The sequence below is a fragment of the Pagrus major genome, chromosome 4 (genome assembly GCF_040436345.1).
Source record: "Pagrus major chromosome 4, Pma_NU_1.0".
Lineage (NCBI taxonomy): Eukaryota > Metazoa > Chordata > Actinopteri > Spariformes > Sparidae > Pagrus > Pagrus major.
Window position 1 is genome coordinate 17,019,686 of NC_133218.1, and position 14,267 is coordinate 17,033,952.

General features: G+C 39.7%; 1 protein-coding gene across 1 annotated transcript; it reads right to left on the reverse strand.

Annotated features, from left to right (window-relative positions):
- Nucleotides 1-315: 315 nt before the first annotated feature.
- ppef1 (protein phosphatase, EF-hand calcium binding domain 1) lies at nt 316-13,881 on the reverse strand. The gene is made up of 19 exons (XM_073463827.1): nt 13,727-13,881; nt 11,765-11,921; nt 9,553-9,585; nt 9,122-9,249; nt 7,964-8,024; nt 6,300-6,463; nt 6,094-6,208; nt 5,598-5,644; nt 4,559-4,725; nt 4,419-4,455; nt 4,182-4,331; nt 3,349-3,500; nt 3,013-3,256; nt 2,730-2,915; nt 2,504-2,646; nt 1,952-2,058; nt 1,693-1,856; nt 640-724; nt 316-527 (listed from the first exon to the last, which is right to left on the reverse strand). The coding sequence occupies exons 2-19, from the start codon at nt 11,817-11,819 to the stop codon at nt 316-318; spliced, it is 2,250 nt and encodes a 749-aa protein (XP_073319928.1). The 5' UTR covers nt 11,820-11,921; nt 13,727-13,881.
- Between the last annotated feature and the right edge of the window lie 386 nt (nt 13,882-14,267).

Genomic DNA, 14,267 nt, shown 5'->3' on the forward strand with positions numbered 1-14,267 from the left:
CTCTAGGTAACAATAAAATCTGTACAAAGTCTGAGTTTATGAGATATTTTACTTTGAAACCAAAGCGGTTGATGGAAGCACCCTACAGGCTGACCTTGCCATTCCTACAGCCTGGCTGCTAGTTTGGCTAAAAATACATCAACAAATTAAAAAATGTACCAATAATAGTTTGGTACATCATCAAATCACTGCTATTTTTTTAGTGTGTTTACATGTTTAAAGGTAGATTAGTTTCTCTAATCTAGAAACTAGACATTAGTTTCTCTACTGATCACCAACTTAGCATCCAGATTCTTCCCTTCACGAATACTTCTCTCAATCCATCTTTCCGTTTAAGTGCTGATCCTTGCTGTCCAGTTTGTGGACCACTCTGAAGGCCTCTAAGAACTCAGTGAAGTCTATACTGCCGTCCTTGTTGAAGTCGATGCTTCGGGCGAGGTCATCGATGGCTCTGTCGTCGATGTCAACGCCCAGGTGGGTGCTGAAGAGACGCCAGGTGTGACGAAACTCCTCGATGGAGATCAGACCTGAACATGACAACACATACAGTAAACACCTACATCACTGAACTATAAGAAATATATTCTGAATTATTGTTACAATGTCTTAAAAGAGATTCAGTACTTTTGCTTTTTTTACCTGAATGGTCTTTGTCTATAATGTTGAATATTATCTCGATGTCTGTCCTGTATCTGAACAGAGTTTCAGCCAAGTTTGGAGTGACCTGAAAGCAGAAAAGACAGAACAAAACAGTACATTCCTAAACAATCCACTAGCTGTGTTTAATAGCAACAGGTGTAGAATAAGTAAAAGTATCGGCAGAAAAAATTCAAAAGTACAAGATATAGGAAGTCAGAAGCATCTCAATGCTGTAAACAGTCTGGATATAACTAAGTCTGTAGAATTGAATATGGTCCGTACAGCATGTGAACAAATAAAGACACACTGAGGCATGAAGAACACAAAAAAGCTTGAACTGGCAGCAACTCTGTGTCGTTAACATGTTTACAGCTTGGCAGAGTAACTTAAGTTCCTCTAAGTGCCTGTATTTATGCACATCTTACAATTTCCTGCATTCCTGTCTATTTATTCTTCTTGTCATTACTGATCTGTTTAGGAAGCCTTTTCCAAAATATATTTCTGGAGAGTTACAGTAGAGTTACTATAGAAAAGCCTCATTGTGTTGCTGTCTCCTCAAGTCTCCCCTTTGGAAAGATTAATTTTGTGTGCATGATAACACTCTTGAGAAAATCATCCAATCTTTTCCCCTTTCAAAAACCTAAACCAAAAATTATGTAATTTTTCAGAGAAAAGGAGTTGATTGTTGAGTGTTATCCCCAGGTCCTCAAATACTGCCGCTTTGCGTTGGTTTCGGACCTGAGCCAACAAACCGAAGTGACAAAATCTGACAACCTGGGCAGAGACTCAACAATCAACTTTCTTTCTCTTAAAAACTACACCTTGTTGTTTCAAATATAGAAAAAGAAAAACACGAATGTACTGTCATCGAGTTCCTGAAAAAATGAAAAAAAAAAATATTTCTACAGGCATCAAATAAATGTTGTGGAGTAGAAGGTATGGCATTTCCCATTAAGGTGTAAAAAAGTTAAAATACTAAAGTAAAATACAAGTATCTGAAAAAGTCCTTTAAATGACAGTACTTGAGTAAATGTACTTGGTTACTTCTCTGACCTGAGTCAGAGGATTTCCTGGCTCCATATCCTCGAAGCAGGACTGATACTCCACACTGCCATCTGGTGCCAGACGGGCTAAGTGTGGACGCAGCGTCCTCCAGGGCAGGTCCAGTCTCAGTACAGACTCCGACACCAGAGCCCATTCACTGACTGAAACACTACCTGAAAAAAAGAAGTGCTTACAAATAACAACAACACATGTGAACCTGGGTGAATACATGTGTATCAGTGAGGTAAACGGAGTGAGAAGAGCTCACCGGTGTTATTGTGGTCGTACTGCTGGAAGCCCGACATCAGCTCAGAGCGATGAGTGAACAGCTTCTCCTTCAGGGCCCTGAGAGCCGAGCCTTCAGCAGCTCGTACTCTGCAGACACACATGCAAACACGGCTCATTAACTAAGATCGAGCTTTCGTACATAACTTACAAACATCTAGTTTCATTATTGATTCATCTGTCAATTATTTAATCCATTAATCTTTTAGTCTATAACTTTGCGATAATGTGATAATGCATATTAGATTTTTACAGAGCCAATGGTCGCATCTTCAAATAGCTTGTTTTGACTACTAAGAAGTCCAGAATCCAACAAAATTCAATTTATAACAACTGAAATGCAGAATCCTCAGATGGGAGATGCTGGTGGTTGATAAATAACCTAAATTGTTAATTCAATGCCAAAATTGTCGCCTTTTATTTTTCTTTGAATGATCTAATCTGTTAATTGACAAATTGTTTAAGTACTACTACTGCCAACTATAGCTAATCTGCCACATTTTGCACGAACACACACACCAGACACCAGCTGTACCTCTGTGTCAGGGTGAGTTTGCGCGTCGTGCGGCTGACTTGGTACTGGTAGAAGCGGGGGACCAGTTCTCTGCCCACTTTGATGTACGCTCCACGGTTGCTTCCCTCCTCATAATAGTTAGACGCTGAGAAAATGGTGATCACCTACAGAAACAAAACATGCACACAGTCATCCCTCCAGACATTTTTAGACTTTTGGACAATCTAATTTACTGCATCCAGTGTACCTGTCCACCATGACAGAGCTCATATCCCTCCTGTTTGCACTCATGGGATCTGATGAGCAGCTGGAGGCCGTGTTGGAGCAGCAGTCTCTGGGTGACATCAGGGCCAAAGTAGCAGCCTCCTCCTCTGAATGTGTTGGGACTGCAGCCTTCTTGAGTTTTAGGGTCACTCCACAATATATCCACGATCTGCAAGAGAGAGGAGAGGAGATAAAAGTGCTGATCACGCCACAATATATGGCACAGCTGAACAATATTCATTTCTCCTCCACTGAATGCCTCCAACCTGTTTCCACTCGCGTTCATGTTGTTGAGGTGAAGGAAGGGGAACAGAGGACATGGAGTCCAGGAAAGGCACTTGGAGGGCGTTGATGGCGTAAGGCATGCTGGGAGATGCCGGGCACTGACGAGGAGTGAGGCAGGATGGAGTTCGAGGAGAGCAGAGCGAAGAGGACGAGGACGATGAGGAGGACGAGGAAGAAGAGGTGGAGACGGCACTGTCTTGACGGCTAAGCCTGCATCGCCTTTTTCTACAGAAAAAAAGGGGAGAGGGCTTAATGTACACAGACCTTTGACACTGACCCTCATAACAACCACGCAACATCATGGGCTGCGGTCAGACCTCTGGCTCGGGGTTCTTTGGCCCCTGCTGTGACTGTGACTGCTGCTGGGACGAGAGCTGTCGGTCGATCTCAGTCTTTTCATCTGTCTGCAGGATTGACTGATGTCAAGCTGCTCCAAACTGTGTCTGGGAAACCTCAGGGCAGATTTCACCTGGAAGAGCAGAGATAAAATATGAACAAAGGTATTAGTTTAGAGGATAACTTACATAATGTTGTACAGACTGTAACCTCTTGACTTGGCTTAACAAATTACTTTAAACACACCCTTACATCCTTACTAGTACAGTACTAATTCCTGTAAGCACTAATTACTATCAGGGGTAATCTAAAAAGGTAAAATTCCAACCCAATGATACATATGACCACTATTATACATATATACAGTACAGATGATTTATTCCAGGAGTTACTTTGTGATGAATAACTGTACATTCTCCTCGACTTCAAGCTGTAATTTCCCAGAATTAAATGTTGCTAATTGTATGTGAACCTGTGCATTCAGCGATAATTCAATGAGACTGCTGATGATGAAGATATTACTGCTGCCCACTTATCTTGTTGGTAATCCAGCCTTTGGGCAGAAAAACAAAGTTACCAACAGACTGCTGAAGAAGTCTAGCATGTAGGAAGCTTACAGGCAAAATATTTAGCACAGAAGTTTGTGGAGACCACAACTAAATAGCAGGAAGCAAGATGAAAGGTGGCTGTGAATTTGTCAGGATTTATACAATTGTTTTTCTGACCTCTAGTGGCTGTATTTGATGATTGCAGTTAATAGGGTCTAGATGGAGGACAGGTGTAGGATGAAGGTTGGTTGCTTGTTTCCACTGACCTTGTGCCTCTCTATGGTGCTGAGGAGGTCCAGGTCAGTCTGGTCTGAAATCCCTCCGTGAACGATCAGGATCTTTCCGTCAATGACCGTCGCTACAGGCAGAAGGCTGAAAACGTCCTGAAACAGCTGGAGGATCTCACGGCCATGAGTCTGCAAACAGCCACAGTCACACAGTAATAAAAGGTCATTCTGAGCTTCTGTACATTATAAAAGCAGAATAATGACATGTGTCTGTACCTTGTATTTCTGCATGACTTCTTTTGTGAACCCGTATCTGAAACAACAACATATAAACATCACAATGGGACACTGTAATTTTAACACTCTCATGTTTGCATGATGATAAATATTCCTCTCACTTCTCTTCTCTCACTCACCTGAGGTTCATTATGTGGTCTTCATGGTTCCCTCGGTTCAGGTGCATGTAGTCGGGGTAAAGCAGAAGGTAGGCGAACAGGAGCACGACCACTTCAATCGACTTTTTCCCACGGTCCACAAAGTCCCCGTTAAACACATATGACGTCTCCGCAGAGGGAAGGCCGTTCTGAAGGGCAACGTAAAAAACGTAAAAACACTGAAATCCTATTTCAGATTAGTGTTGAGTGCATGCTTCAGGCATGTTTGATGTGGCTGATTAATCGAGTCGTTGTTTGGTCTACAAAATGTGAGGAAAACGGTGAAAAATGTCGATTTGCGTTTCCCAAAGCCCGAGGTGACGTTTGCCAACGTCTTGTTTTGTCCACAACCCAAAGACATTCAGTTTACTGTCATGGAGGAGCAAAGGACACCAGAAAATATTCACTTTTAAGAAGCTGATAATGAATTTGTGATATTACTTTCACTCAGAATGACAAAATAACTTACAACTAGACAGAGGCATACCTTGGGAAAATGAATAGGACACAATCAAGGACACACACAAACACACACCCTCCTTTAAATGCATTTATTTATGATTTTTTTTTTACTTGGCTGTCTGTCCAGTTACCTTGATTTTTTTATTTTATTTTATTAATTTAAGTGAATGTAAGTATAAACTGTATGTATGCATGAATGAATGTACTGTATGTGGCCTATGCAAAAACATGGATTTTTGCTGGTTATACTGAAATATAAATGTACTGCAATAAAATTATTTTAAAAAGAAGAAGCTGAGAATTTGGACTTTTTCTCTTAAAAAATTATTCAAAGGGGTTCATTGATTATTTGGTGATTCACTGATTTAATAGCTGACAACTAATCGATTAAATGATTAATTGTCACAGCCCTTATTTGCTTGAAAACATTAATTGTCTGCTACTTTTTGTTCCCTTGTGCTGCTGTGTCGAATTGAATTTGCCCTACAGGGGATCAATAAACTTATATCTTATCTTATAGAAAATGGATTTATATAAAATAAAACATACGTAGCTTTACCTTATAAAATATTAGAAGTAAGTCATCAAGCCGGCCATGCAGATCACCTGTATCAAAAGGAAAATCACAGCAATGGAGAAATTGGAATAATATTTCTGGCTTAATTGGATGTCTAAATTTCCTAAATGGCATTAAAACATGACAGCCGATCGCTCCACCTCAACCACCAAACAGTGTGTGTTTTTTGCTTTAGTCACAAGTATTCTCGAGTTTAATGAGATGCGACTCTGCAGGAGGAGGCAGTCAGGGATGAGGAGTCAAGTGCCTAATCAGTGTGCAAATAAACAAGACCTCCTTTCTTGGAACGCTGCCATTAAGGTACAGACGACTGTATTTAAAACACATTTACAAACATCAGCGATCATTTAACCAGTAAGCAGGTCATTTTTTTACTCTGACTGTGCTGTGAGACGAAGCAGCAGCAGCAGCAGCATCAAAGCAGCAGCATCAAAGCAGCAAATTCTTGAATGAACAAGCTGAGGTCTTGGTCACCCACCACATATAGTGATCTCTTTGGCATAGGATGTCGACAAGTGGATGATGTTGGGCATCTGTTTGAGGAGCTTTTTGGTCTCGTACAGCAGCTGCAGAACATATCTGGCATGTAGAGTCTGCGTGGAAGAAAAGAAATAATCCCCTAAAAGCAGGAAATCTAAACCAGACCATCAAAAGAGTGAGAAAGAAAAGACCCAGATTCTGTACCTGCTGTTCCTTGAACGCATTAAGGAGAGCATTCGTATCGTAGACAGTGAGAGGAAATGATAGTCGGGGGCCGGTGTACGACTCGGGGATCTGGATCAAGTTGTAGCAGGTCTCTCTGTCTAACCAGGGGTCAACCACCGGGTCCAGCAGCTGGGAGATCAAGTCTGGAAAACAACGCGTGAACATACATATAGAGGCTCGTAAACAATCTAATCCTGCTGGTGTCTTTTCATGAAAAAATAAAAGCACTGTAAAACACTGAACTGTTAAATGTAAGCAATATAAATAAAGTAGATGTAGTCCAGATCATTCAGATAAATATTTCTGATCACAACAATAACAGCAGTATTGACAGAAAAACGTTAAAGAAACCTGAATGACCAAACTTCAGTCAGCTACGCAATGGGGGTTTTCCTTCATCATGAGTACGGATATTTGACACATTTTTCTCAGACGAAACTTGCTTTCGTAAAAAGTACAAGGTACTTGATTAGGCCGAGTACTGACTCAACCTTAGTAGGTAATGTGGACATCAGGTTTTGACAAGAAAAACGAATGTGTGGAATAAAAAAAAAAAAAAAAATATGATATTCAGTTTGTCCCATCCGCAGCAGGGTGCCCCCACTGAACTAAAGCATGTTCTATATACAGATTTTAATTTGTAGATCCTTTTTATAAACAGCTTGACACAGCGCCACATCCAGCTCTGTGCGGCCTCACCGTTGTATTAAAAGACCACTCCGATATGCTAATGGAAACCGATGGCCTCTAATTTATGCAAACAAACAAGGCATGAACAGACATTCAGCTACAGGCGTATTCCTCTGGTCTATTTCGCTTGTAGTAACTATCACGTGTCCTCTACTCTGCCACACTCATACAAACACAGATGCTGTGTAGAATAAATACAAACAACAGAGTCTGGCCTCTTCCAGTGACTTATGTTGAGTCGATGTAAAACCCACGAAGAGGACAGTAGATGTTCAACAACAAGGGCTGACCTAAGGATAAGCTTGTCAATGGAGCATTATGCTTTTCCGCTGGATGAGTGGGTCAGTACATACTTAAGCCACAGCTGTGTCAGTGCAACACACCGACACATTGGCCTCCACATTCACAGGAGTTGCTAAGCAACAGGGTGTACGCAATGGGTTTTCTAATACAGACCAAAATACAGAGACATGACGAACAAAACCGGTGTGAATTTAATGGAGGTGAAGAATGCATCTATATATAATCTTTTTGTGTTAGAACGCATTCAAAACAACAACCACTTAACACTGACTAATAAACTTGTTGAAATAATGTATTAATACAATTTCAGCTCTCAGTTTACAGTTTACGTCTTTACCTAAAAATAGTTGAAAACATTCTTTTTTTGACTATCAAGAATCGCATAAAAGCACACCAGCATCAAAAAAACCCCAAAAAATGACATATAAAGCTAAATTAAAATATGAATGAAAGGTGAAAGCTTCACACACACAAAATAACAAAGTAGGATCCATCTGTAGTCCCTGAATTCACTTAAAATGTGTTACATCACATCCATATGGCAGCACTGTTACTCTAAAATAAATTGCATGGATAAAATTGGAGTGTGCAATACACATTATACAATCTGTTTAACATATTATTTAGATGGCCTGTTTTTCGCTCCTTACCTGGCCCATTTCCATTCAGCTGAGTGAAGTTGTCAAGCATAAAACTGAAGAAACTCGAGAGCTGAAGACATAAAGACAAAATATGTTTAAGTTTGATAAGGCTTTTGAAAAAAAGCATACACATGTACTTCAGTTTTATCAACCCAATCACCAGAACAAATGTTGGCAAGAAACGTTTCTGCAAACCACAGACACGTTACAAATTTACATTTCTTTATGATGCAACTGAAAATTTCTTTAAAGGGGATCTGAATAACTTCTGAATTCTGCTGGAAGTCAGTCGTTAGTTTATGGTAGCGGACACCATTTCTAAACTAACGTTAGCCACTGTTGCTCTTTGTTAGCAGAGTGGAGAGAGGCACTGAGACATTAACAAGAAATCCAGTCCAGCAGCATTAAACAATTTAAATAAATCGTCCACGACTTGTATACTGTAGGCAATCGAGAGAGACAGGGAGGGTCTCATTTTTCACGTCAAGTCACAATCTGCTTGCATGTGGCCAATGGAAAAGTGAAAAATACATGCAACTTGCTACAAACTGTCACATAGAGCCCCTTTAAGTTTAGTTCAGTGATGCGGCAATGCTGTGCTTATGGTCTGGTGAGGTTTAGGCACAAAACACTTGGCTTCGTTTAGGAAAAGATCTTGTTTTTGAATAAATTACCTGCTTTTGTTGCCACAGTCTGTAAATGTCCCGACATCGTGTCAAAAATATCTGGTTTGTTGCACAAACATGGTTGAAAAATATCCAGCAGTTTCATGCTAACTGGTCTCTGGCTTAGCAACCGTCTCACCATTGTAACATTATCATCACCCCCTCCACTGCTGACATAAGAGTCAGCTCATGCACATGTAATGTGAGGCCAAGGTCATGGTTACATTTATTTACAGAACACTTGCTCTGAGAACAACCAAAGTTTGCACCAAAGTGCTTTACAACAAACAAAATTTAGCAAAAAATTAACAAATAAAAAAAGATTATCATAAACAGAAGAATCTTAGTAGCAGCATTCTGTGATATGACGTGATGTGATGCATATTGTAGAAATGTCAACATGGCTTGTAAGAGCATATTGCAGAAACGTAAAATGCTAACATGTTATTCTGGCGCCTGGGCTTGTTTTTATTAAGATGGAAATGCCCGTGCTGAGAGTCACCTGTAGCTGGTCCTGTTCGCCGGCGTATTCGATGGACTGAAAGATGTTCCAGGTGTACCTGCGCCTCATCTCCAGACGGGCCATGTAGCGGCGGTACCATCGCTGAATCAAAACGGCTGACTTTAAAGCTACGACAAAACACCAGCTATTTAGATTTTATTCAGGTGGAAGACACATTTAAATACATGGAGTCACATACTGTACGTACAGTTCATGAATTAACAAGGGAGACACTTCAGCTCTAGACAGAAATATTTCTTTACGCCTGTGTCTCTAAATCAAGAACTGACCCTGATCCAAAAGCTGAAGCTAATTCAATTGCATCTTTTGATGATTAGCAATCTGAAAAACAAGAGGTTAATATGAAAAATGTACACAGATACACACACACACACACACACACACATGGATAAAGATGAGCAGAGTCTTACTCAGAGCTGGGTTGGGAGTCTTCACTGTGTCGTCTGTGAGAAGAAAAACTACAATTCAGCATAAGAAACTGGTAATTAAATAAAAACATGTGCAAGGCAACACACACACACATGCATGCACAAACATATAGGGAGAGAGATAACAAGACACAGGGGAGGTCATGAGCAACAGTGCGACTGGAAAAGCTGAGCAAATTAAAAGAGCTTTCAGGAGAAACGGCACTCATTAAAGAGAGGAGAGAAGACAGACGCTGAAGAAAAGCAAAGCGCCATCTGTCAAACATCTGGGGTGTGTGCATGCAACAAGTCAGAGGAAGAGTTACAACTGCAAAGATTAATCACCATCAGATTCATACTACAGTGTGACAGTGAGATGAGTAAAATACTTCTGCCGTGACTACTGCGAAAATGAAGGATTTAAGGAGCACTTCCCAAATAATGTTACAAAATGCTTCCCAGAGGAGATCATCAGGATAAAAACGGAGCAAGACAAGTACTTAAAGGGTAGCTCCATCAATTTACACCTTAAAGTGTGTTTACAGGTCTTGGGGAATACTATTGCATATGTGAAGAAAGTAGTATAAAGCTTTATGTGACTCCAGAGGAAGCTGCATGTAATCTGATAAATTGCCTCCAGTGATGTCACAACTCACTAAGTTGCATTGTGCGTAATGTAACACTGTTGGACTCATGATAACAATTTAAAAACTACTGATCAAAATCAATCCAGCAGAACCAGGGATATCACCTTTTTTATTCCACTCGGTCTTTTTCCTTTTTAAAAACTGGCGCCTACATAACCCACAATGCAACATAGCCACTGATTGACACCAATGGAGGCAATTTATCAGATTATATTCAGCTTTCTCTGGAGCCACAAAATACTTTAAACTTCTTTGTTCACATATGCAGTTATACTCCTCCAGACCTGTAAATATACTATAAAGTGGAAAACTGGTGGATTTACCCTTTAAACAATAAATACTATCAAAATTTACACAATTTGATTGCATCCATAGTTCTTCATACAACCAATGATGAATGATGAATGATGAACTGTAAAAAAAAAAAAAAAAAGTCCAAGATGACATCTTCATATGTGTTGTTTTGTCCCAGTTTACAATGGTATAACACAGAGAAAAGCAGCAAATCTTTACATTTGAGGAGCTGCACACAGAGAATGTTTCTGACATTTTTGCTTTAAATATGATTGATATGATCCATCAATTATCAAAACAGTTGCAGATTAATTTTCTGTCAATCAAGTAATCGATAAATGGACAATTTGTTCCAGCTTTAGTATTTAATCTGAGGCTTCATTTATGAAACTGACTTACAATCAATTTTATTCTCAAGTATAAGTAGAAAACCACATATAAGCAGACCTGGAAATGATCTTATCTCTAAGCAAAGTCTAGACCTGACTTGAACAATGTGCAGCAGTGGCAACACTCCCACGCTTGTGTGTTTGGATTCGTCAACCTGCTATTTAGTTCCCTGAATAATATGTGTTGTCTGGTTTCAGTCTCCTCCATCGCTGTGATCTCATCTTCCACAATGTTTGAAGTCCTCTTTTGGTCCATGTTTATTCCTGACTAAACCTTCATTTGTGCTGGCAGATACCATCAATTTCAGTTGATTTGAGATTTATAGATCACAGGTGTAAAGTTACAAATGTGATTCTTAAAAACTGCTTAGGCAAGGTTTTTAATGTTCAGCATCTTTTATGAATTTAACTGAAGCACACCATCAAAGTTTAAATATAAATCTAAGAACATATTTTATAAATGAGGCCCCTGAACTAAGCAGAGAACAATAGATGTTTAAGGATCTATACTGTGAGTTTGATAATTGGGACGTCAGGGTGTACCGTATGTACTGAAGGCTTTAACTGTGATTTGAGAAATCTTAAAAGAAAAACTGTGTAGGGACACGAAAATATGTTCCCTTATATCATTCATAACAAAAGCCTCATTTACTGTAAGTTTTTAGTGAGCTTGCACATCATTAGTGTCCAGCACGTATGACCTGTTTGTGCTCGTCTACCCACAGACCAGGTGTGCCAACATGTCAGCTCTAATTTTATGCCAAGGTGTTTCTTCACACCTTTCCTCTGAGACAACAGGTCTACATGTCAACCACATTTTCCTGCTGACAGGACAATATGTGACTCTTGTTTTCTTTGTTGAAGGGACCATAAGAGTATAATTACCTGTGTCTACTATTTTCCCTTGTGTTTCCGTAGCAACGGAGGTACCACATCCCATTATGACCAACGAGGAGGTCCAGAGGTCACATCAGTGAGTTTTTCCCAAGCTTGCAGCAGTGAGTCACATCTGGCTGGTGGCATGTGACAGCTGTGATGAGACCTGAGAAGTAAGGTTGGTTTGTCAGATGTCAGAGTAGAAACACAGCAGCAGGCTGTACTTCACCGGAAACTTCTCCAGTAAGTTAGAGGCAGAGCTGAAACTGTCAAAACCATTAATAAATAAAGAAAATAAAAAATAAATGGCTCGATCAATAATAATAAAAACAATAATATAAATAACTTTTGCATCTTAGTATTATTTATTTATTCATTTCTGATTTTGGCAGTGTCAGTCCATTTTGCAGTAACATTTATATAATCCAGTACACTTGAGTAAGTACACTTTAAGTACAATTTGTAATTTGAGTATTTTCATTTTCTGCTTCTACTCCACTACAACTCAGAGGCAAATCTTGTATTTTTGCTTCACAACATTAATTTCATAACTTAGGTTACTTTTTGGACTGTGATTAAAAATGCAAAATACAATCAACAAATAAATGATGATTATTAAGGGTTAAGATAAGATTTCTTATTGATTCCTGGGGGTAAATTCACTAGATACCCAGCAATACATAAAGTCCGAGCCCGATGTATTGGATTTTTGGGGTGAATGCCAATACCGATATTCTTAAATACACAGAACATAAACACGCAGTTTTTGCAAAGATCCCTCAGATGTGGAACAACTGTGACAATGTTCTGTAACAGAGGGTGAATATTTTACAGGTCGACAATAAACCTTATCGTCCAAAATGACATCAGTGCACTGAAACAATGAACTTTACTGGGAATTCAATAAATTTAAATTACCCACAGCATCTTTTTCTGCATTATGTTCTGTAAAGAAAAAAGGTTTCATATCAGCAAACATGTATGGTGATATCAATATGTGTGACGGACTGATATCAGCCAGAAAAACTGGCCGACCTCAAATCATTAAAGTGATGCACAAAGTGATCTCAACTGTTGTAATTATAGTCCAATTATATAATATACATTATTTTGAAATGGGCCATTCTGAATAACAATCAAGATTTTAAAATATAAGTACATTTTGATACGAATACTATACTTTTACTTAAAGGTGCACTATGTAGTTTTGGGGGAAGAAAGTAGAGAAAATCCTCATTGTTTGATTTTCATGCTTAAACAAACTGAATAAATAAACTGATCTTAAAAGACAACACAATTTCATCCTGTTTTACTTTGTTTATATGTGGCGGACCCTGCCACCTTTCTAGCTTCAAACAGCGTTCTGGGAACCTATTCCCTTTTTCTCTCCTTGTTTATTAAGTTACTGAAGAAAATGAATATTTCTGAGTCACTAATATTGAGTTTGAATTTTGTTTTTAATACTACACACAGCCCCTTTAAGTTACATTGTGAATGCCATACTTCACTACTTCAGTGAAAGATTTAAGTGAGATTTCAATACAGATATAAAGGCAAAACTCAAACGAGCACTTATGGCTTGATGACATTTTCCTTCCCTCCTTGCTTAGTCCAACAAGTGTGCATTAACATTAGGCTTCAATTCGCACCTTACAACACACGCGCACACACACACACACACACACACACACACACACACACACACACACACACACACACACACACACACACACACACACACACGCCACAAAAAAGCTTTTAAATGGCTGCTGCTTCAACACTCTCAAACAGCACCATGCTTTGAACACATCTGGGAACTGTAGAGAAAAAAAATCAAACTGAGAGGATAATAAATGTTGATTATTGCGCGTCATTTTCCTCCACTGTCCCACAGAATCACACTGAGGAAAGATCATCTGACGCACACGGTGCCAGAACATCAGCACGGTGTTTATTTTTCATGGCTCCTACCTGCAGCTTGTATCCGCACGATCCACCGGAAATCATGAATGGGACACGCAATCCATGTGATGCACACACACACACGCACGCACACACTAAAATAAACTTTGCGCTACGTTTCCTCTAAATGACTGTTAGGAGGTTTCAGTGTAATAATAGTAATGGCTGCAGAGAAGCTGTGGACGCTGCAGGACCTGCTGCTGCTGCTGCTGCTGGAGGAGCGGAGGGCTCAGGGAGGAGGCGGAGACATCACAGGTGGAGGAAACCACAGAAACCACTGTGCACACATGCTCCACCTTAACATACCTCTGAGGTGTTTCACAGGTAACCGCCCCCACCACTCTGTTCACTCGTGGCACTTAGCTTCACAGGGATGAGGATGATCATTAGACTTAGGTCTTGACAAGATTAAAGGTCCTGTGGATTATAACAGTCGCCACGCCCCTTTCCGGTTCCCCTCACGGGACCTTATTTCAGAAAAACATTGTATGAAAGTGAACAAGAGAGAAAAATACATTTCTGATCCCGCTTGAGTTGTGCCATGAATCAC